The sequence below is a fragment of the Bos taurus genome, chromosome 20 (assembly GCF_002263795.3).
Source record: "Bos taurus isolate L1 Dominette 01449 registration number 42190680 breed Hereford chromosome 20, ARS-UCD2.0, whole genome shotgun sequence".
Classification (NCBI taxonomy): Eukaryota; Metazoa; Chordata; class Mammalia; order Artiodactyla; family Bovidae; genus Bos; species Bos taurus.
The window spans coordinates 58796926-58819473 of record NC_037347.1 but is presented as its reverse complement, the minus strand read 5'-3'; the positions used below and the strand labels follow the sequence as shown (position 1 = coordinate 58819473).

General features: G+C 47.6%; 1 protein-coding gene across 7 annotated transcripts in view; it reads left to right on the top strand.

The window, feature by feature from the left end:
* The window catches only part of TRIO (trio Rho guanine nucleotide exchange factor), a 363545-nt gene that overhangs the window by 187318 nt on the left and 153679 nt on the right, over positions 1 to 22548 (top strand). For all 7 annotated transcript variants that reach the window (XM_059878913.1, XM_059878914.1, XM_024981340.2 and 4 more), the window contains one exon: positions 8269 to 8460. In XM_059878913.1, coding sequence (XP_059734896.1) covers positions 8269 to 8460 — 192 coding nt within the window. The remainder of the gene's footprint in view (positions 1 to 8268; positions 8461 to 22548) is intronic.

Below are 22548 nucleotides of genomic sequence, written 5' to 3'. Positions count from 1 at the left end.
TTCTATCCCTGGGTCGGGAAGATCCCCTGGAGAAGGAAAAGGCAAGCTGCTCCATCATTCTTGCTTGGAGAATCCCATGGACAGAGGAGCCTGGCGGGCCACAGTCCGTGGGGTCGCAAAGAGTCGGACACGACTGAGGACGTGAGAAGAGAGGACCAAGATTGGCAGTGAGCGTAGCAATTGGTGGATGTGTTTGTAAATCGAAGGATGGGCCATTTAGGCTAAAGATGACAGACTTGGGGGAGGTTAAAAACAAGGTGGTAGAGACTTCCCTCTACTAAGGGGACGACAGAGGACGAGATGGTTGGATGGCATCACTGACTCAATGGACATGAGTTTGAGTAAACTCCGGGAGATGGTGAAGGACAGGGAGGCCTGGCGTGCTGCAGTCCATGGGGTCGCAAAGAGTCGGGCACAACTGAGTGACTGAACAGCAACAACAGAGACTCCCCTGGTGCCAGTTGTTGAGAATCTGCCTTCCAATACCGGGGACGCAAGTTTGGTCCTTTGTTGGGGAAGTAAGATCCCACATGCTGCAGGGCACCACAGCTACTGAGCCTGCGTGCTGCAGTGAAGACCCATCGCAGCCAGGAAATGAATGCATCAAACCAAACCAAAGCAAAACCTCCCGCAAGTAAGATGGAGCAGAGCCCTGGAGCCCTTGAATGCAGAAGGTGGAGAGCTATCCTGAGGGGTATGGCAGGAGGTAGTGTACCTTAGATTTGTAAACTCTGGTGTGCATGGTAGCATTGTTGAATGACCACTAAAGACAGGATAGACAGCACCACTTTCCATAAGTATAAAGAAAAAAGAACTGCGGAAAACCAGGTAAATAAAAACTCAGGAAAATGGGTCTAGTGGAAGTGAAAGAAAGAACAACAGACATCACGTAAGAAATCCAAAATAAGACGTAGCGTGCACGCGTGTATGTGCTAAGTCGCTTCGGTCAAGTCCTTTTGTTTTCAAACCTGTGGACTGTAGCCTGCCAGACTCCTTTCTGCCATTCTCCAGGCAAGAATACTGGAGTGAGTTGCCATGTCCTCCTCCAGGGGATCTTCCCAGCCTCGGGATTGAACCCATGTCTCCTGTATCTCCTGCATTGGCAGGCAGATTCTTTACCACTAGTGCCACCGGGAAGCCCAAGATGTAGCAATTTGTCCCTAAATAGCAGTAATCACACTGAATGCAAAATAGATTATACTTGTTAAAAGAGTCTGTATATTTAAAAAAAGAAAAAAATCATACTGTGTGTTGTCTCCAAAGGGCACACCTAAAACATTAAATACCCAGGAAGTTTGAAAGTATTTTGCTGTTTGCTAAGTCGTGTCTGACTCTTTGCCACCCGACACCACAAAAGTATATGAAGCGTTAGAGAAAGATCCACAAGGCAAATACGAACCATTGGAAATTGGTGTAGAAATGTTGATATTAAGCAAATCGACTTGAAAGCATAAAAACACTAGAAATAAAGAGAGCCTTCAATTGTAAAAGGAAGAGTATCTATGTACATCTGATGGTTTCATATCAGAATCCCCAAATAAGCGGGAGTAATCAGCTATGTGTGTCCATGGGTTTTACATCGCAGAGGGTTCACTTGTTTGCTGGATTTATTAGGGAACTGATGTGAGAGGTCGTCATGAGATAAGAAAGCAGACTGCGCTTCAATCCTGTTGAGTGAAAATGCCTCTTAAAAGTTACCTCCTTGACAGTCTTCATGTGTAAAGTTAAAGTGACAACCTAGCCTTCAGCTTTCTTGATCTTAGAAGCAGGTTGGGAAAAGCTGTGTGTTCAGCAGCCTTCCTGCCCCAGAGTGGGTCTGTGGACTTCCCTTTTCCACGTTACATGTGAGCTTCCTTTTTAAGGATGCTGGTAAATATTTTGCCTTCCTTTTATAGCCGAAGGAATGTGGGAAATGTGCTCTAATCTCCCCTTGACATTTCCATCAGATAAGCTCCTGCCACAGCCATGTGGTTTGAGGATGGATTTGAAATTTGGATCCTCTGAGCAAAGATGCCAGGCACCAAAGACCCTAAGAGGCGGGACAGCAAACAAGTAGTTTATTCACCTGTGACTGTGGGCTCGCCGCCCAGCCCCTTCTTTGCACCTTCCCGAGTGCACCCCAGCACTGTCTGCTGAGTACCCTCCTGTGCGGCCAGCAACCATGGACCCCTCCTTCCAATTCCTGTGGTTCCTTTCGTTCTTAATTACGGAGCTCCCTTCTGTGGCTACCTTTGCCCTTTTCATGGTGAACTTACTTCCTCAGACCTAAGATGACCATCAACGCTTGTCAACACTGGTGTTCGGGGGCAGCGAGGGTGGGACGCTTTCTTTGTGGGAGACGTTGGTGCCCTCGGGTCTCTTGGGGAGCAAAGGATCGCAGCAGCAGCACCCCGGGCAGAGGGCCGCCTTCACATCAGTTCCAGGAAAGGCAGGGCCTCGTCTGCTCCACTGCTCCCTCATTTTCATGTCTTTCGTATCATCTCTGGCACCTTGTTCCTGGGATTCTAAAGAGTACCCGCTTTTGCCTTTAATTGGAAATCCTTAAGCTCAAATCTGAACAGTGCATGAAAAAAAGACAAATCCCTTAAATGTAAGCACCTTTTGCTCACTTTACAGACATCTGTCCTGTTTCCCTCCCTCTGTTTTTCACCTGATCACTGGTCGTGTGCCAGGCATTCTGCCGGGCACTGGGGGGCCATGGTCAGACACCCACCTCTCCTCTTGGGGGCCTCTCTACTTTGCAGACCCGCCTGGGTGAGAGGAGGGTCTGAGCTCTCCACCCTGAACTTGGCCACCTGTGCCCCCTCTCACCCCAGTGCCGGGACCCAGCCGCTCACCTCTGGCCTCTTTTTCCAGCATCTCCAGCTTCTCATTCTCTTAGCTCTTTCCTTTCTGGGATGAAATATTTATCGACCCTCCCGTCCCTTGTGGGCTTCCCTGGTAGCTCAGATGGTAAAGGATCTGCTGGCAATGCAGGAGACCCAGGTTTGATCCTCTGGAGGAGGGAATGGCAACCCACTCCAGCATTCTTGCCTGGAAAATCCCATGGACAGAGGAGCCTGGTGGGCTACAGTCCATGGGGTCGCAAAGGGTCAGGCATGACTGAGTGAGTGTCACTTGATTCTGGTCCATATTTTTAGAGACCGGCTGGTTTTGAAGGACTGTTGGGTGACTCCTCGGCCTCCTCATTGCCGTGTGGCAGGCCGACTAGCTTTCTGTGTCTCTAGCTGATAAAACTGCGACCCGGGGCCTGCCGTGACGTGCCGTGGCCCAGGGTGGACATTCAGCACTCTGTCATAATTGACATAACCTGGACCAGTCACTTAGGTAAATCCCCTCCACTCACCTTCGAGTGAAAACCTCTGATCCTTTTTGGCTCCACAAACACACGTCCACCTCGGTGTACATGCAGCCTCAGCCCAAGGAGTCACTGACGGAGCACCATGGCCGTCGCCCGAGTACCTGCAGACACCACGTGTCACTGTCCCCTTCAGGCTGGTTCTGAAGAGTGTGTTCTGCTCAGAGTGCATGGGTTGGGTGGGAGCTGGGGGGTAACCCTGTAGACCCTAGACGATAAGAACAGATTCAGTGTAGTACAGTGGCGACGTTCACAGGCCTGAAGAAATAGGGTGGCCTTCTCTCTAGCCCCCCACTTGCTTGATAAAGATCCTTTGAGGGGGCTGCTGCTGCTGCTGCTGCTGCTAAGTCACTTCAGTCGTGTCTGACTCTGTGTGACCCCATGGATGGCAGCCCACCAGGCTCCCCCGTCCCTGGGATTCTGCAGGCAAGAACACTGGAGTGGGTTGCCATTTCCTTCTCCAATGCGTGAAAGTGATGTTGCTCAGTCGTGTCCGACCCTCAGCGACCCAATGGACTGCAGCCTTCCAGGGTCTTCTGTCCATGGGATTTTCCAGGCAAGAGTACTGGAGTGGGGTGCCATTGCCTTCTCCATTGAGGGGGCTGCTGCTGCTAAGTCGCTTCAGTCATGTCCGACTCTGTTCGATCCCGTAGACGGCAGCCCACCAGGCTCCCCCATCCCTGGGATTCTCCAGGCAATAACACTGGAGTGGGTTGCCAATTCCTTCTCCAATGCATGAAAGTAAGAAGGGAAAGTGAAGTCGCTCAGTCATGCCCGACTCTTAGGGACCCCATGGACTACAGCCTACCAGGCTTTTCCATCCATGGGATTTTCCAGGCAAGAGTACTGGAGTGGGGTGCCATTGCCTTCTCCATTGAGGGGGCTAGGAGGATAGTATTTGAAGTCAGGAGAGCCCTGGGCTGCGAGGTGGCTCCAGACAGAGCCTGGTTTGATTAAGACCACGTGCAGTAGACTGGGGCTCGGCAAACAGTGGTCCAAGTATTGAGCCAGATCGCTCTCTGAGTTTGTAGCTTCGTTCATGGAAAGCTGTCTGGCTCTTCCCAGAGAAGAAGGTGACATCAGCCTTGCTCTCCCGCAGGGAGGGCTGAGACCCGGCGTGACTGCCTTCCTCAGCTTTCCCTGTCCGCCCTCTCATCTCTGAATGCTTTCTGTCAAAGCAAAGTGTAATGCACGTCCTATGTCTGAGGTAAATCTAAGGTCATGCTTCAGATTTATGGGGTTCTTTTGGACAGAATAGCCTTTGGAGGCACCTTCAAAATAGAAACAGAAGCATCTTTATTGCTTAATGAAGAGCTGTTTCTCACTTTTTGAATGTGCTCATAAGGTAAAACAGATTTTGGGTTTAGGGAGAAATTTCTTTTTCCGCGTTAAGTTTAAGGCACATTAGTGTGTGTCTTGGGGTTTTGTTTTTGAAAGGTCCTTTGTAAAATGAGTTCTAAATTGTCTTTAATTTCAAGATGTTGAACTAGCAGCGTACTAAACAAATTTTTCTTCAAGTCAACTTCTTCAAAACTTGACATGGTGAAGTAACATGACAGAGATTCAGAGAGGAAGTGTCAAAAGTCTTCTGGTTGAATTAATTTAAAAGGTACTAAATATAGATTATTCTATAGAACAGTTCTGGTGTTTGGAGAAGGAGGAACCTGGAAAGAGCTTCGTGTTTACTTGGTGGCAGCGAGCCCTGCAGCTGGTATGACTGCTGCCGGCCCTTGACTGCACTGCCAGGGCCCTGGTCTTGGGCTGGTTCAGACCTGCGGGTCCAGCATCGGACCATTTCTGCACACAGTCTGGCAGAGCCAGGAACCTCCTGACTGATCTGAAGACCCATGCCTTCTTTATGTTGTACAGTGATGGTGAGTGGAATGACTCCGTGCTAATCAATTTCTGGAGCGTGGCAGATGCGGAAATGTTGCATGTTCCCACTGGAGTTTTAAAAAACGAAACTAACAGTGCTTTCCACATGAAGCTTTTTGCAAGTGACTCTGGGAAAACAAGGTGCCATTTGACAGTCATCTGCTCTTTTAGCTTCTAAAGAAACATCCAAGTCAATGTTCCTTTTAGATTTACAAAGCTGTGCAGTCCCTATCAAACTACCAGTGATGTTTTTCACAGAACTGGAACAAGAAATTTTACAGTTTGTATGGAAACACAAAAGACCCCAAATAACCAAAGCAATTTTGACAAAGAAACACTGAGCTGGAGGAATCAAGCTTCCTGACTTCAGACTATACTACAAAGCTGCAGTCATCAAGACAGTGTGGTACTGGCACAGAAACAGAAATATAGACCAATGGAACAAGCTAGAAAGCCCAGAGATTAGACTTACACACCCATGGGCACCTTGCCTTTGACCAAAGAGGCAAGAATATGCAATGAAGATGGAGAAAAGACAGCCTCTTCAGTAAATGGCACTGTGAAAACTGGACAGCTACATGTAAAAGAATTAAACTAGAACACTTGCTAGCATCATACCCAAAAATAAACTCAAAATGGATTAAAGACTTAAATGTAAGGTCAGAAACTATAAAGCTCTTAGAGGAAAACAGGCAAAAGACTCTTTGACATACATCATAGCAAGATCCTTTGTGACCTACCTCCTAGAGTAATGGAAATAAAAATAAACAAATCAGACCTAATTAAACTTAAAAGCTTTTGCACAGCAAAGGAAACAGTAAACAAGATTAAAAGACAGCCCTCAGAATGGGAGAAAATAACTGCAAGTGAAACAACTGGCAAAGGATTAATCGCTACAGGTTTTAAACTTGCAGGAAAGTTGGAAATACAGCCCAGAGAACTTGCTTCCCTCCAACCATTGTCTGTCTATTTCCTACCAAAAAGGACTTTGTCTTGTCCAACCGGAATCGCATCATGAGAATCCGGAAATTGATGCTGACTCATGACTACCTTCTAACACTCAGACCCCGAAGTGTCCATGTCTAACGGATCCCACGTTGAGTCACCCGTCACATTTGGTGTCCTTCAGCCTGGAGCCACTCCTCCGTCCTTCTTGAACTTCTGTGTCCCAGTGTTTTGGGGAAGGCCCCTCACGTTGGGTTTGTCTGACGTCTCCTCGAGGTTGCCTTCTGGTTATACATCTTCAGCAGGCGTATCCCGGAAGCCCTGCAGGCCCTCCTCACACTCTCCCATCAAGCGGCGCACAGTTTAATCTGTCCTGTTACGCCTGGTGTCCACTCCGATCCCTGGCTTAAGGTGGTGTCTGCCAGATGGCTCTGTTGTAAAGCGTGTCCTTCCCGCTTTGTAGTTGCTGAGTACTCTGTGAGGATGTACTTTAGATGCTGTAACATGCTGTCCATCATCCACTTTTGCTTCTTGGTGTCGCTGGGGACTCCTGGTTTCCTAGTGACTGGATGGATGACCCTCGGTCACCTGCACTGTCCCCTCTGATGCTCAGTTGCCCCTCACTTGGCCAGTGTGCGTCTCCTCAAACTGGCTTCTCACCCTGCCCTGTCCACATCGTCCTTGGGCTTTTCCTCGCTTTGGGGCTCATCTTGTACTGGAATCAGCCATGTCTCCACAGACCCCCGGTTCCCCGCAGAGCAGAATGATGCTCAGAAATAGAGATCCGGGTTCCACCTGTTTGCTACCATTGCTCCATCAGTGTTCTCAGGTCCTCTCGGTGGATGGGGGTGGGGGGGTGGGGGGACGTGAGTGAGTGTGTACGTGCATCTTTACACATCAGCCTGTGGAAAACAGTGTCCGCACGTGGATCCCCCAATTCCAGTCCAGTGCCCCCGGGCTGACTTAGGTGTTCTCCTTTTGCGTTATTTCTAACTCCGGTGTCCAAAATGAGGAACCCAGCTCTCAGTACGCTTATTAGTCTGTTGGCTTAGTAGGTGAATACACTGGAGGTCCCCAGTCTCCATCCGGCAGGCTGCCCACTGCCGGGGAACCCTGTGCCCACTGGGCTTGGTCTCCCCGTACCCCGGGCCCCCACCCGTCAATCACCCATGAGACCTGATCCTGCTCAGCTGTGGGACTGACGTGCTGGGGGAGGAGGTTGATGGGCTCAGTTGGTGTCTCGGGAACTGCACGCTTCCTCTGGGCCTCGTTGGGGGCCCGGATTCTGTTTGTTCCTGTCTGAGGTCCTCCGGCCTGACTCACTGCTACCTGTCCCCATCAGCACCCTCTCTCTGGCAGTTTCCCTGAGCAGTATCAGGTCTCTAACAGCCCTGTTGATTTGAGGAGCTGCTTTGCAGCCTGATTTATCAAAAATTCAAACAGAGTAATTTTCAGAGTATTTTAGACACTCTTTTGCACTCAACCCTCAGCTCTTTAAGACTCTGGCTACTTTATAGCCATTGCAGTTATTATTTCTTTTTTCTTAAAACAGTATATCCCCTAAGTAGGGGAAAAAATAATAATAAGTACAGAATTGCTGATAAGCAGAAACAAGTGAAAAGAGACAGCAGTTTGTGTGTGTTTGCAACGTAACCTTTTCACTTGCTCTTGGGGAATTATCCGAAAGTAGTACATCAATACCGAAAGACACAAAACTGGAACTCTGCACCCCGTCATAAAACCAGCAGAAAAAGTGAAGCAGGCATTTGTGGCTGCAAGCTCCCTTCGTGCTGTAGCAAAAAGGCAGAAGCCCTTTTGTGAGTCACAGGACAGCCAGTGGCTGCCTACAGATAACCCCATCATAGCCCCAGACGGAAGGGCTTTGCCGTGAGGTTCAGAGTTTAACTCAATTAAGAGTGGCAAAGGCTGCTGATGGAGGTGTTCTGAACTCCTAGAATCATCTCTTCCCATCCTGTTGATGTGCAGAAAGGAACAGCACTCGCCGACTCTGTTCCCGTGTATCATGGCTCCCAGCCGGGCCAGCTTGTCTGGTATTCACCTCCTGTGTCTCTGACCGTTCTCTCGCGCAGAACACGTACACCAATGCAGATAAGTTACTTGAGGCAGCCGAGCAGCTGGCCCAGACGGGAGAATGTGACCCGGAAGAGATCTATCAGGCTGCCCATCAGCTCGAGGACCGGATACAGGATTTTGTGCGGCGCGTGGAGCAGCGGAAGATCCTCCTGGACATGTCGGTGTCTTTTCACACGCATGTGAAAGAGGTAAGCTTGCGGGACAAAGATGGCAAAGCCCCGCCTGGAAGGGCCTTGGGGCTCCTTGGGCGGAACGAGGGTGGTTGTGATGTCAGGAAGGGGACCAGAGGTGGCCAGCGAGGCCATGTTGCCCATGGGTGGTGGTGGTGGGGACCCAGCTGGCCTTGCGGGCTTGCTGTTGTCACACGGGCACACACGTGCCATCTCTCAGGGAGGCCAGGAGCAGACCTGTGAGGGTAGGGGTGGCCTGGGGAGCTGCCAGTCAGGAGGAGAGCAGGGAAAACAGGAGCTGGAGGAGACCCTTGGAGGAGGAGGGCACGTTCATTTTAGCAGAAGCGGGTGACCTGCACTTTGGGGTCAGGGCTGCGGGGCTTCCTTTCTGCCTGTGAGCCTGTCATGTGGGTGAAGGCACGGCTGCGCTCTGATTGTATCAGACTGTGTGGCTGCCCTCAGTACTCGTGGGAGTGCATTTTATATAACGCTGAATTTATTAACAGTGCTGTCATCGGTAAGCTCTCCTGGTAAACTTGTCTTCGGATAAAAGATAATGTGTAATTTGGTAAGTGGGAAGTAGGTTGGTATTAATTACATCTTGCATGTGTGTTATTCTTAGTGAAAACTGTAGTCCAGTATAAAATTGAAAAAAAAAAAGAAAATCATAGAAAGTTACAATTGAAGAAACTATAATATTATGTAACCTTTGAGATAGAAGGATTTATAATAAAAGCTAAAGTTTTCAGTAGGACTGCAAACTTAAAATGTCACCTTTACTGCATCTTATTTCTAAGGGGATAAATTCTCCATTTCACAGCTCTTTACAAACTAGAAATGGGGGCCCTTTTAGGTAATTTGAGGTCGAGTCCAGAAAGGCTGTAGTAACAGGCTGGGAAGAAAGATCTGGAAGGAGCCAGACTGTGGAAGACACTTGCAAATGGGTAGGCCTGGCTTGCCTTGTTTAAAGACTCAGGAACTTGTGAATTTGTTTAAAAGAAAAGAACTTCTCTGCACGTCTGGGATCTTGGGCAGTCAGTCCTCAACCAGGCCATTTGTAGCTTGAATGTTTGACTCCAGGAAAACCATATTCACTTTCAACTCTGAAATTTTGTGAGCCCCGGAGATCTAGTATGTAATACTTGCTCAGTCGTGTCTGACTCTTTGCGACCCTCTGGACCATAGCCCGCCAGGCTCCATGGGATTCTCCAGGCAGGAATACTGGAGTGGGTTGCCGTGCCCTCCTCCAGAGGAGAATAGTATAGGGGCGTATGTGGCAAATGACTGGGACCCTGAGCAGCCCTTTCTGGAAAGGGACTGGTGCCCTTTAGATCCTGGACTCTTTGTCAGCATAGAAAACTGACAGGAGCAGCTTCTTTTTCTGGTTTAGTAATGCCACCCCTAAAAAAGCCATCACAGTATTTACAAACACACTGTTTTTCTCAAGGAGACACATTAAGTAGGCGTTGATTCGCGGTGGTTTCTGACTATGGGTGCACGTTCACCAGTTCCTCACTCTTCTGAGTCAAGCTGCTACCACTAACTCATCTCTCTGCCCCTGGCAGCTCCCAGCACCTCTGCAGCCCTGCCACCAGAAATACACATGTCGTGACTTAGATCACCTTGCTTTTGTACCATCAGTGATTCTCTGTGAGTCTGGAGCACCAGCCTGAAACACCGCAGCATCCTCATGGTCTGGTCCATGCAGTGGGATGCACTGCTTTTCTTCTCTTCCGCAGCAGTTAGCTATCCGTCCCCCCGCCCAACCACCCCGCACTGTAGAATGTTCTCTCTATGCACCTGTTGCTCCTGTTTTGGGGTAGCTGTAGGTTACTCTCTCTTTTCCATCAGTATTATTATAGGATGCTCACTGCTCTTTCTCTGGTGCATTTTTTCCGCCCTGAGAGAAAGATGCTGTGCTTGAAAAAGCAGGTTGTGTCTTTGCTCTTTAAGCTGTGACAGACAGAAAGCAGAGCCGACTGGACCTTCTGAGGGAGGCGTGGTGGGTGGGGGCTGCTGTTCCTCACCCAGGCTGCAGGGGGCGCTGTGGCCCTCGATGGGCCCCTGGGCTGCACGCACAGACTGAGCTGAGGGGAGGGCAGGAGGCCTGGAGTCTGCAGGGTGCATGGGAGCCGGGGATGGGATGCCTGTGTCCTGGGCCTCGGATTAGGATATTCTTAGCAGGATTCACGAAGATTTAACTCACATTTAGGACCAAAAAAAAGGTGCTTTTCACAAAGCACAATTTATGACTTGTGATCAGCTTTTCCACTTTTTGTTCCGGTTCTCGCGGAGCAGGCACTCAAGGAAACCGGAAGGAAAGCCTTTTATAAAAGCCGTTCTCCAGAGACTTAAGTTTGGGTTCACTGGATTTTGTAACATCAGCAGCATTTTTAAGGAAAAATTTTACAGTGAAAGCATTCCTGCTGGCCAACTATAGAATCTGTTGTGTCACTAGGCCTGGACATTTATTGAAAAGTGAAAATACATTTTGTCCTCTTGACTTACACTGTAGGAACTTCTAGTATATATGAAGTTTGTAGACTAAGGAGAACTTAAACCTGTTTGAAAAGTGATGTGATTCCCCGTAACAATTCGAGACGTTTCCATGTGTTCATTCTTTCCTTTGTATATGAAAGACCATCACAGTAGCAGAGAAACTGGCGTGTTTAATGTGATTTGGTTCCTTGTAAATGTGTGCCCCCAAAGTGACCTGGGCCAGGGGAGGCTTGGGCGACATTTGTGGGGAGGCCTTTAGGGAAGCTGGTCACCCACGGGCATGGAATGTGCTGTGATTCTTCCCCTCGATGTGCTTAGACTTCATTTTTAGCCCCCGTCATTTTGTCGGTAGATTTATTATTTTTTTTCCTGACCGGCCCCGGAACCTTCCTCTGTCTCCTTTTCTCTGCTGCACGAATGTCCTCTGACCCACCAGGGTACTTGGTAGGTTTTACAAAGGAAGGAATGGTTTCTTCAGTCTTTGTGTATTGAAAACTGTTATTGAAAAATGACTTCGTTTAGAACAAATTTCATTATCTGCTTAAAACAAAATTAAAAGTGAGAGAAAGGCCAGGAGGAGGAAATCATGCTAGTTAAATGTGTGTTTGCATCAAGGCACTAAATATTTTAACATATCAGATGAATGAAAACTTGCTAGAGATTTAAGTTATCAGAATGATTTTTTCTCAAGTAGTTCATATGACTTAAAATCACACAGAGCAAGATAGAAAAAGCAAGTTGCCATTTTTGTTTAGGCAAATACAGGAAGCTTTTAAGTTAACGGTCAGAGGTTCTCCTAACGTGGATGTTCACCTTCCTCACACCCAGACATTTGGCTGTGCTTTTATTCCTCACTTGATCTGGAGCATAGCCCCCTCCATCTGTGGTCAATCTTCGGCTGTCTGAGGAGCAAGTAATTCAGAGGTGGTCTCATTAACAGCCAACTTGGAGAAGGTGCCAGCACACGGTGATACCTGCTCAGTGTTGGGTCAGGAATTTCTTTGAGCGAAGGTTGGTGGTTGTAAGTCTTGTTGCAGACTGAGCACTTAGGCTCAGCATGGAGACCTCAGCCTCCACTCTCTTATACCCGGAGGACAGAACATAGGTGTTTTATCCCGGGAAGAAGGAAAAGAGGAAACACAGCCAACCCGTGAACAACATGGGTTTGAACTGCGCAAGTCTGCACATGCGTGGATGTTTTTCAGCTACATGATCTACAGATGCGGAACTGCAGATGTGGAGGGACTCTGGATGCAGAGTGCTGACTGTAGATCCTCCATGGATTTCTGACTATGTCCCTACCCCTGTATTGCTCAAAGGTCAGCTGCATTTTCACATGGATGGCAAGTGTTTTATACCTTGATGTTGAATGCAGAGGTGGCTGAGAGAGGTGGTCAGCTCTAATCTCACCCTTAAACCCAGATTGGGGAGCGTCCTGGGACCTTTGTTTTTTTTTTTAATCTGGAAGTATTCATGAAATTATTTAATCTCTCATGAGACTTGAAGACTGTTCATCTGTCCTTTTTCTTTTTTTTAAAAAGATTTTGAAGTAGTCGTATTTAAAAGGATTGTTGATTTTAAGAGAGATTTTGTCTTCTACCTGTTAATCTCTTTCTTCCCTTCAGTTTTTGTTGCATTTTATTCACATCAGTTCTGATTATAATTATCCCATTGGAGAACTTTGTTACCTGCCCTCCTTTCCTTTTGAATGCATTTTCCACTGTTTATTCCTTCATCCATTTACTCTTTTCACCCATTCATTCCAAAGTGTCTCCCAAGCCAACTGTAACATCCAGGGAGGGGATATAAAAATGAACGACAAGGGAAGAACGTTCTTTTGTGTATGTCACATATTTTAGATACCTGTTTCTCCTGCTAGAAGTTGAGTCACTTGAAGACCAGAACCTCGTCTCCCTTGTCTCTGTAGCCTGCCTCCCAGACTTAGCAGATACTCGGTCACTTCGTGGAAGAAACGATGTCTATTTCTAGCTGATCATCCCCGAGACTTAATGATAGAGGGCCATAGTTCCATTTTCAAATATAGCAAAGGCATAATTATTGTCATCCATTCATACTCTTCAACTTCATTCTCAAAATTAGGTCCCAAGTCAACCAATAATTACCTTTGAAATGTGTGGGTTATTTGAGGCAACCAGGTGGTGACCTTGGGTCCTCAGCCAGAGTTTATTTCTTGAGCCCAGTCGGTGGCCTTGAGCTCTTTTTCTGTTGTTGTTGTTCACTTGGTTCCCAGGAGCCATGGTTTCCCAGGAAAGATGATTCCCGTTGGAATCGGGCTGTGATTCTTGCTGGGTTAAGTCAAGAAGCCTTTTGTTGCTGCTTCTGCAAGCTTACACTCTGAACTGGGACAAGTTTTTGTTTGGGGAAATGCGCGAGAAAGAGGAACCTTTCATTTTATTCAGAAGTCAGAAATAAAGGCCTCCCCACCACCTGGAGATGTTTTGGTCATGGCATGCCAGCCTGGCTTCATTTCTCCGCCTAACAGTTGAGCAGGCAGGCCTCTTTCTTTACCCTGGGCCAGTGCCCAGCGTCCCCCGGGAGCAGGGAGAGCCCCGTGGGGGCCCTGCCCCTGCTCGATGCAGGATCACGAGGAGGCAGGAGCTCAAGGCTCCTGTGTTCACAGTGTGGAGCTTCCCAGCTGCTTCTCCCACCGTCCTCACCACGTTTGTAAAACCTCCCTTGTGACTCTTCCATCAGCAGCGCTCACAGGGCCTAGATTCCTTTTCTCTACTTTCCGCATGGAGCTGGAGAAGCAGTCCGGCATCTGGCAGTTAAACTGATTATGGAAAGGTTAAACCAACTACAGGCAGCTTGTGGCCCTCGCATGGACCACAGTTGCCCTCTGATGGGTCTTGCGATTGCAGGCAGTGGCGGTACAGACCTGTTCAGGACATCTGCCCTTTCCAGTTCAGTTCAGTTGCTCAGTTGTGTCCGACTTTTTGTGACCCCATGTACCGCAGCCCACCAGGCTTCCCTGTCCATCGCCAACTCCCAGAGTTTACTTAAACTCATGTCCATTGAGTCGGTGATGGCATCCAGCCATCTCATCCTCTATTGTCCCCTTCTCTTCCCAGATTCACTCTTTCCCAGCACCAGGATCTTTTCAAATGAATCAGTTCTTTGTATCAGGTGGCTGAAGTATTGGAGTTTCAGCTTCAGCATCAGTCCTTCCAACAAATATTCAGGACTGATTTCCTTTAGAATGGACTGGTTAGATCTCCTTGCAGTCCAAGGGACTCTTAAGAGTCTTCTCCAACACCACAGTTCAAAAGCATCAATTCTTTGGCACTCAGCTTTCTTTATAGTCCACCTCTCACATGCATACATGACTACTGGAAAAACCATAGCCTTAACTAGACAGACCTTTGTTGGCAAAGTAATGTCTCTGCTTTTCAATGTGCTGTCTAGGTTGGTCATAGCTTTTCTTCCAAGGAGCAACTGTATTTTAATTTCGTAGCTGCAGTTACCATCTGCAGTGATTTTGGAGCCCCCAAAAAATAAAGTCACCCACTGTTTCCATTGTTTCTCCATCTATTTGCCATGAAGTGCTGGGACCAGATGCCATGATCTTAGTTTCTGAACTAAGTTTTCTGAACTCTGCCCTTTCCAGAAAAGCCCCATGTCTGTTCACGGCAGGACTCCCCACAGGGGAGGGATCATGGTCCTTCTCCGGATGACCCCAGCCTCTCCAGCACTGATTTCTCCGAATCCTTTGTGTTTCCCGTGCAAAGGTCTCTAAAATTTGGTTCCCAACTTTTCAAGACTTTTACTTTGACCTTCTTGGCTCTATTTTTGGTCATCTCTCTGTAGTCTCTAAAACGATTTGCTTTATTGTTTATTCTTACATATGTGTGATACCTTGAGCCATAGTTTCTTTTTGTAACTTCCTGTTTTGATAAAATATTTAGGATCACAGAAAGTTGGGAGAAAGGGAAACAGGAGATCCCTGCACCTTTTCCCATCATCCCCGAGGGGTCACGTCTCACATAACCATGTGCCTTGTCAGAGCGTGAACGTGACTTTGCCACACTTTCAGAGCTTACTCGAGTTTCCCCAAGTGTGCACGCCCCTGTGTGTGTATGTGTACATGCGAGCACACGTTTAGCTTCATGCAGTTTTGTCGTGTGTAGATTCATGTAACCATCAGCACTCTTCCACATACAGAATCACCCATCACCAGTGGACTCCTCTGTGCCCCCTCCTTACAACCATGCCCACCCCTACCCCCACCCCTCACCCCTGGCAGCCACTCATCTGTCCTTCTCCATCTCTATAATTTGATTTAAAAAATGTTACATAGATGGAATCATACCACGTGTACCTTTTTGTGATTGGCTTTTTCTGCTCAGCACAGTTCCCCTCAGAACCCTTCCCTGTCGTCTCACGACCCAGTACTTTGTCACTGAGTGGTCTCTCGTGGTATGGATACATCTCAGTTTCTGAACAATTTACCTTTTAAAGAACAATGAGGATATTTTGATTTTTCCAAAAAGATAAGCTGTGGACCTTCCTGTGCAGGTTTTTGCATGAACTTAAGTTTTCATGTCTCTGGGATAATTGCCCAAGAGTACGATCGCTGGGTCCTTTGGTTAAACACATACTGTTCTGAAAGAAAGTGTCAAACTTTTCCAGCGTGACTGTACCATCTTACACTGCCGCCAGCAATTTACGTGTGGCCTGTAGCTTGTTAACATCTCAGACGTCCAGGATGCTTTGACATATTTGTCAATGGGAAAGGTTAATATCAAACAGAATATTTTAGGAAGTAAAGTTTAGCTTATACCATCAAATCTTGGTAATTTTTATGTTAATATTCAGTTCCTTAGATGAACTCTCTAAGGATGCTCTTAAATGTTTGATTTCTTTAGTTTGTTTATCTGATACAGATACAAACAAACAGGTGAACGGCCACAAGTAAGGGGACACTCGGGGTCTAAAACCATCCGCTGCATCATTAGACCTTGCAGGACTGAGCCTTTGATTTAAGTTTGGACATTTAGTTGCTCCCTGTTGGTTTATCAACTAAATCTTCACATAGGTTGTGGTATCTGATATTTCTTTCTTTTTTTTTTTTAAATAGGTGGTCTTCCCCTGGGTAGGACTATCTCCCAAAGTAATTCTAATCATTTCTGACTTCCTTCTGTAAAAATATAATCTTTATTAAAATAATGAAGAAAGTATGTTAAGAGTGGCACATTCCCTGACTTAGCTGGCCGAGTGACGTGGGGCAGACTGCTCCGTGGTACCCCAGCTCTCTCTGCAGAACTGGGAGTAACAGCATCTCTGAGGGTTATGGGCCATACACACTCCAGGTGCTAGCTGCCAGTAAACGTCCGTGTTTTTCCTCGTCCCTGCCTTGTTACTTGACAAATGATTTAATCATTTACAGGGTATAACCCTGATAGCTCCCTTACTCATCTTTGAGCAACAGAAACTGCTTGATCTGCCTCTGCCACCCTTTCTCAGAGTTGGTGCCTCACTCTGACCCTTCAGGTCAGCCGTCAGAACCTTGCCGGGTGCTCACCTCCAGCACCGCGTCCAGGGCAGTGCCCGGGGCAGAGGAAGCGGCTCCAGACAACTTTTGCTCCTGGCTCCATCACGTTGGCACGTGTGGCTTTCTTTGTTTACATCACTCACTACTTTTGTTTCCAGCCAAAGCTGCAAAATAAGTGAATTTTTTTTTTTCCACCAAACAAATATGTGGAAAACCTTTGGGTTTTGGCCAGTTGGGAAAGATGGATGTTATTATCTAAAAGGAAAATTCTTTTTTCAGTTTAGTGTGCTGCTGCTGCTGCTGCTAAGTCGCTTCAGTCGTGTCCGACTCTGTGCGACCCTATAGATGGCAGCCCACCAGGCTCCCCGTCCCTGGGATTCTCCAGGCAGGAGTACTGGAGTGGGTTGCCATTTCAGTTTAGTGTAATTCATGTTAAAACATTATTTTTGTTAGAGAGTGGTTTAAAGCTGGGTTCTCTCTCAGGGCATAGTGGCTCAGATGGTAAAGCATCTGCCTGCAAAGCGGGAGACCCAGGTTCAATCCCAGGGTCGGGAAGATCCCCTGGAGAAGGAAATGGCAACCCACTCCAGTACTCTTGCCTGGAGAATCCCGTGGAGGGAGGAGCCTGGTGGGCTGCAGTCCATGTGGTTGCAAAGAGTCGGACACAACTTAGCAACTAAACAGCAACAGCAATACGGTGGGATCAGTGAGCATTTGACCAAGCATTCGACATTCAATTTGTACACAAGACAGAACAATGTGGGCTGAATGACTGTGAAAAAGAATCAGTTGAGAGTGTCAGTTAACACGCGGTCAAGACTGTCCTTATCCTCCCAAACCGATCTCCGAGGAGACCTTGCCAGGAAGAAAGGGTTTGTAACCTTTCTTTCGTAATTCACACCTGGCATGTGAATAAGGAAGTCATTTCCAACCCAGGCCCATAATCGAATCAGCTTGTTGATGAAGGGGATGTAGGAGCTGGAGACCAGTCATCCAGGTGGACCCCGTGCCCCACAGACAGATGGTTTTAATCCCTGGTGTCACATTTATAGGGGAGCAGACACTGCGGTCACCGCATCTTTAACCTGACTCCACTAACCTAGTCAGAACTTCTATGTCTATCTGGCACATCTGGAGAGATTACGCATCCAAACCCAGCCAGCCTGAAAACTTGCTTTGTTGTGTTGAGAGCGATTTATCTTGAAAATGGGCAGGTTGCCATAAAGCCAGGACAGGCTTGGTGCTGAAGCAGAAATCATGGGGCTGTATTAAAAGCCCTGGCTGGTGAGGCTGGCAGTGGGGGGCCGGTTAGTGGATGACCTCAGCGGGGCTGGAGGATATTTGCCCTGTAGACCTCTGCCCGCGCATGAAGCCTGCGAGTGGGTGGGTTGGTGCAGAGGACAGGCTTATCAAAGTCTAGACCAGGGTCTGCCAGATATGCCAGATATGTCAGATAAGAAAATAGGTTCTGAGAAGATCCCAGCAAGCGTAAGTCCAGATGTGTCACAGAAATGTCATTCATGGGTTTTAATTTATGAGTCTGCTTTGACTCGGAACAGGCAGGCGACTTCCCCGGAGGTCCACTGCCCACCTTCCAGTGCAGGAGATGTGGGTTCGATCCCTGGTCGGGGAACTAATAAGATCCCCTGGGGAATGAAATGGCAACCCAACCCCTCCCGTGTTCTTGCCTGGAAAATCCCATGGACAGAGGAGCCTGGTGGCTACAGTGCATGGGGTTGCAGAGTCAGACTGCAACTAACACTTACAAGAATAACCAGGTGCTCCTGAAACCCTTCCTCCTCAGTCAGGTGACAGGCATGTGCCCCCAAAAGACCCCATTGCTCATTTCAGACTGAGGAACATGCTGCTTGTAGCTGGAAGAGTTCCGCTTTGATTCAGGCTTCCTCTGCCAGAAACAGAATCGTGTTTTCTGTGTGTGGCAGGCACCCTCTGCAATTCCGCCTGTAAATTGGCATTGAAACCGCCCACTTCTGCTGCTGGCCCTTACAGTTCCCACACGGGCCCTGCACCCCACCCATTCCCACTGGAACCTGAATGATGGTCACAAACAAGCAGGGATGTGGGCACCAGTGGTGGCGGCTTCTGTTCCCGAGGTGCTTGTGGGGGTTGAGCTCTGCCACGCCTTTGTGGTCTTTTCTCTCGATTCCCAAACTGGCTTTGCCTGTTAGGGGAGGCATACGTGGTGAAACGTTCCCATTTCTTAGAGGAGGAAACTGAAGGCAGAGAAGGCCAAGGACTTGCCCAAGGTCGCCTAGGGGATAAGGACCCTCCTCTGATCCTCCAGATGGCCCAGGCTTGTAGCCTTCACCTGGGCGAGGCTGCAGGTGGAGCAGCCCCCAAGTCTCAGGGCTTGCATCTGACCTCTTCACCGACCCAGTTAGAGACTCAGTCCTTGCCTGGGCTCCACACCCCAGTGAGCGCTTCTAGGAGCTTCGCTAATGAAGAAGGGGCTTTTTCAGGAACTTCTTCCCAGCAGAACCTTCGTCCCTTCTTTAGGCTTCACCCAGCACAGTATGCAGGGTGTGGGGAAGGGGCTGGAGTAGGCGGCACACGGGGGTCCGACCCAGCTGGATGCTGGACCCAGGACCAGGCTGTCTCGCATCTTAGCACTGGGTTTTCTCCCAAAAACCCCACCTGTCTTCCTGAACCTGGCCTGCGATCCATGTCTGTACATACCTGCAACCCCATTCTGGGCGGCGTTGACGTTCTCTGCATCGATAACTCAGAGATGGCCTCTAGAGGGCAGCATTGCCTCACTCTGGCTGCCTGGCCATCCGCTGGCTGCAGACAAGGTTCTCTTAGAAGCAGATTCCGACTGCTGAGAACTTGGGTAGACTACAGCTCCTCTCTCACTGTGGGGCAGAGGTTTATTTTTTTATTGTAAATTAGCAGCATGTACAGAAATGCAGTTTTTTTCCCCCTTAGGAAATCTGTGGTAGAAAGTTTCACAGGTATCCTAGAGACTCCATTCCTTTATTCAGAGGTTATTTTAGGCATCACAGGTACCACTTTGAAACCTTAAAAATAGACTTTGCCTGAATCATGTTGTATTATTATGATACGTCTCAGTTCATCATCAACTGGCATCAGAAATTACCTCTCTCTGAGACTTTGTCCTCCAAAACGAATTTCCTGTAGGCCCAGAGAGATGAATTCTAAAACGGTAAAGGATCTTTGGGCGTTTCAATTGTGGATTTATGTGTAGCCTGTCCTTCTACCTCGGTTATTTTTCCCTTTTCAACTGTGTGAACCCAGGATGGACCCTGGTGGTCTACTCCACACCTGGGCCCTTCACTGGCCCCACAGCCGGCTGGACGGCGTGGACCCTCCACCCTGGATGCGTGTCGAGAGGTCCAGGGTGTCGAGGGAATAAACTGGTTCTTTCCGGATTGCCGTCAGTCTTTCCCAGCATCAGGGTCTTTTCCAGTGGGTCAGCTCTTCATGTCAGGTGGCTAAAGTGTTGGAGTTTGGGGAGGTCAAAAGATTTAAATGTGGTGCAGTGTTAAATTTACAAGAATAAGTGACCTATTTTGAACAGCTGGTTGGAACTGGGGCGTGTTTTGAAAAATATCCATAGAACGCTTTCAAAAACTGATTCTTATCATCAGAATTTTTCTTGTAAGAATAAAACTATAATAGTGGCTAACATTGACTTATTTTGAAGAAATATATATCATCTTGTTGACTTTTCTCAGTAACTCCCTGAGGGAGGCATTGTTATTACCATGTTCATTTTATGGATGAGAGCTCCAAGACATAGATCCAGGTTAAGTTGCCCAAGTCACACCCTGGGAAATGTTAAGTCAGGATTGGAACTCAAGACAATCTGGCTTCAGGACCCACACATAATTGTTATTCAATATTATGAGAAAAGTGTTTTTATAAATTATTTGTGGCTATAACACTTTTCTGTTGAGATATAACTGACACATACTAGTTTCAGGTATACATCATAATCACTTAATTCTTGTATATATTGTGAAGTCATCACCTTCCCATAAAAGGTTTTTCATGGGAAATATTAAAGCAAATTAAGAGATTTCTTCTGGTCATAGTGCTTTCATCATTCCTATTATTTATAACTACAGCAACCATGAAATTAAAAGACGCTTACTCCTTGGAAGGAAAGTTATGACCAACCTGGATAGCATATTCAAAAGCAGAGACATTACTTTGCCACCAAAGGTCCGTCTAGTCAAGGCTATGGTTTTTCCAGTGGTCATGTATGGATGTAAGAGTTGGACTGTAAAGAAAGCTGAGCGCCGAAGAATTGATGCTTTTGAACTGTGGTGTTGGAGAAGACTCTTGAGAGTCCCTTGGACTGCAAGGAGATCCAACCAGTCCATTCTAAAGGAGATCAGCCCTGGGTGTTCTTTGGAAGGACTGATACTGAAGCTGAAACACCAATACTTTGACCACCTCATTCAAAGAGTTGACTCATTGGAAAAGACTCTGATGCTGGGAAGGATTGGGGGTAGGAAGAGAAGGGGACGACAGAGGATGAGACGGCTGGATGGCATCACCGACTCAATGGACATGAGTTTGAGTGAACTCCAGGAGTTGGTGATGGACAGGGAGGCCTGGTGTGCTGCAATTCATGGGGTCACAAAGAGTTAGACACGACTGAGCGCCTGAACTGAACTGAACTGAACAGCAACCATGTTCATGAGAATTTAGAAGAAAAAAAAAAAAACTAGAGTATGTTATTCTTTATAGATGGTGCAGAAAATCAGTCCATATTCGGTCTGTCGATGAACAGCTTTTTTCATGTTGAAATCCAGTATCAGTGTGAAGTGTCACCAGGTCTGGGGGCCTCCTTCCTGACACTCGACTGGTTTTGCTCCTGAGCTGGCACTGCTAATAGGTTTGCCCATGTGTGCAGGTTACTTTATCACCCTGGGGCCTCTCTTCTTTAAGATCATAGTGTTGGACCAGCCTCTCTCTGAAATGCCTTTAATTAAAATCCTTGGATTGTATGAAATTTGCTATCTTACGAAAATGAGTAAATAATATGACACAAGTTGACATTTTAACATTTTTAGTAAAATAAACTCTTCGTGGCCCCAAGTACTTGACTAAAAGTAAGTCCTTTGCCAGCACTCCCCTTATTTTTAAATTTAGTTGGCCTATTAAAGAGCCAACTGCCAGTGCTCTGTTTTGAACTAAATGCGTGTTTAGCAACAAAAGAACTCTTACAAGGTTAGCTTGGACTTGCCTTCACTCGTCATTAGGGAATGGCTAATTAAGCTGTAATGAGAACCCACTCATTTCGAATGTCTCCAATTAAAAAGACCAACCACGTCAGGTATCGGTTGAGGGTGTGGCAGGACTGGAGCGCTCGCATACTGCAGCGGGTAGATGCGAAATGAGGCACTTTGGAAAACAGTTTGGCCCACACCTACCATGTGATCCAGCCATTCCACGCCTGGACATGTACCTCCAAGAAAGGGAAGTGCAGGTGCCTGCAGAGGCAGACACCAGGGTGACGCACGCTGGAAACAGCCCAGATGTCATCACCATCTAAGCCGATAAGGTGCGTCATCAGCACAGAATGGAATACCGCTCAATAATGAAAAGGAAAGCCCTGTTGATACACACAGTGGTATGGATAAAGTCTCAACGATGCTGATAAAAGCCAGACCAAAAAAATGAGTACCTACAAGGTGATCCTGTGAATAGAATTTTAGAAAATGGAAGCTAGTCTGTAGTGGCAGAAGGCAGGCTGGTGGCTGTCCGGGAAGGGGGAGCAGAGAGGGAGGAGGGGGTCCCCAGGGCCTCGGGAAGATTCTCGAGGTCAGGGAGCACCCGTGTCGCAGCCGCATTGCCCTTCGCACAGACCTGCATGTGTCAGAGCTCATCAAACCGTATAGAGTAAGTGCCCTACGTGCGAACCTGTATATACTAAGTCCTCTGCACGCGAACCTCCAAGTTTGGAACTTTCAAAGATGGCGTGTGTGCGTTCCATCAGCATGAGGTGTGAGTGACGTTGCAGCGGGTCCTCCGTCTCCCATTGCTGACGATCCTTCAGCTCTACCATCTCCTACCTCCTCTCCCTCCCCTGGTCAGTGACTCTT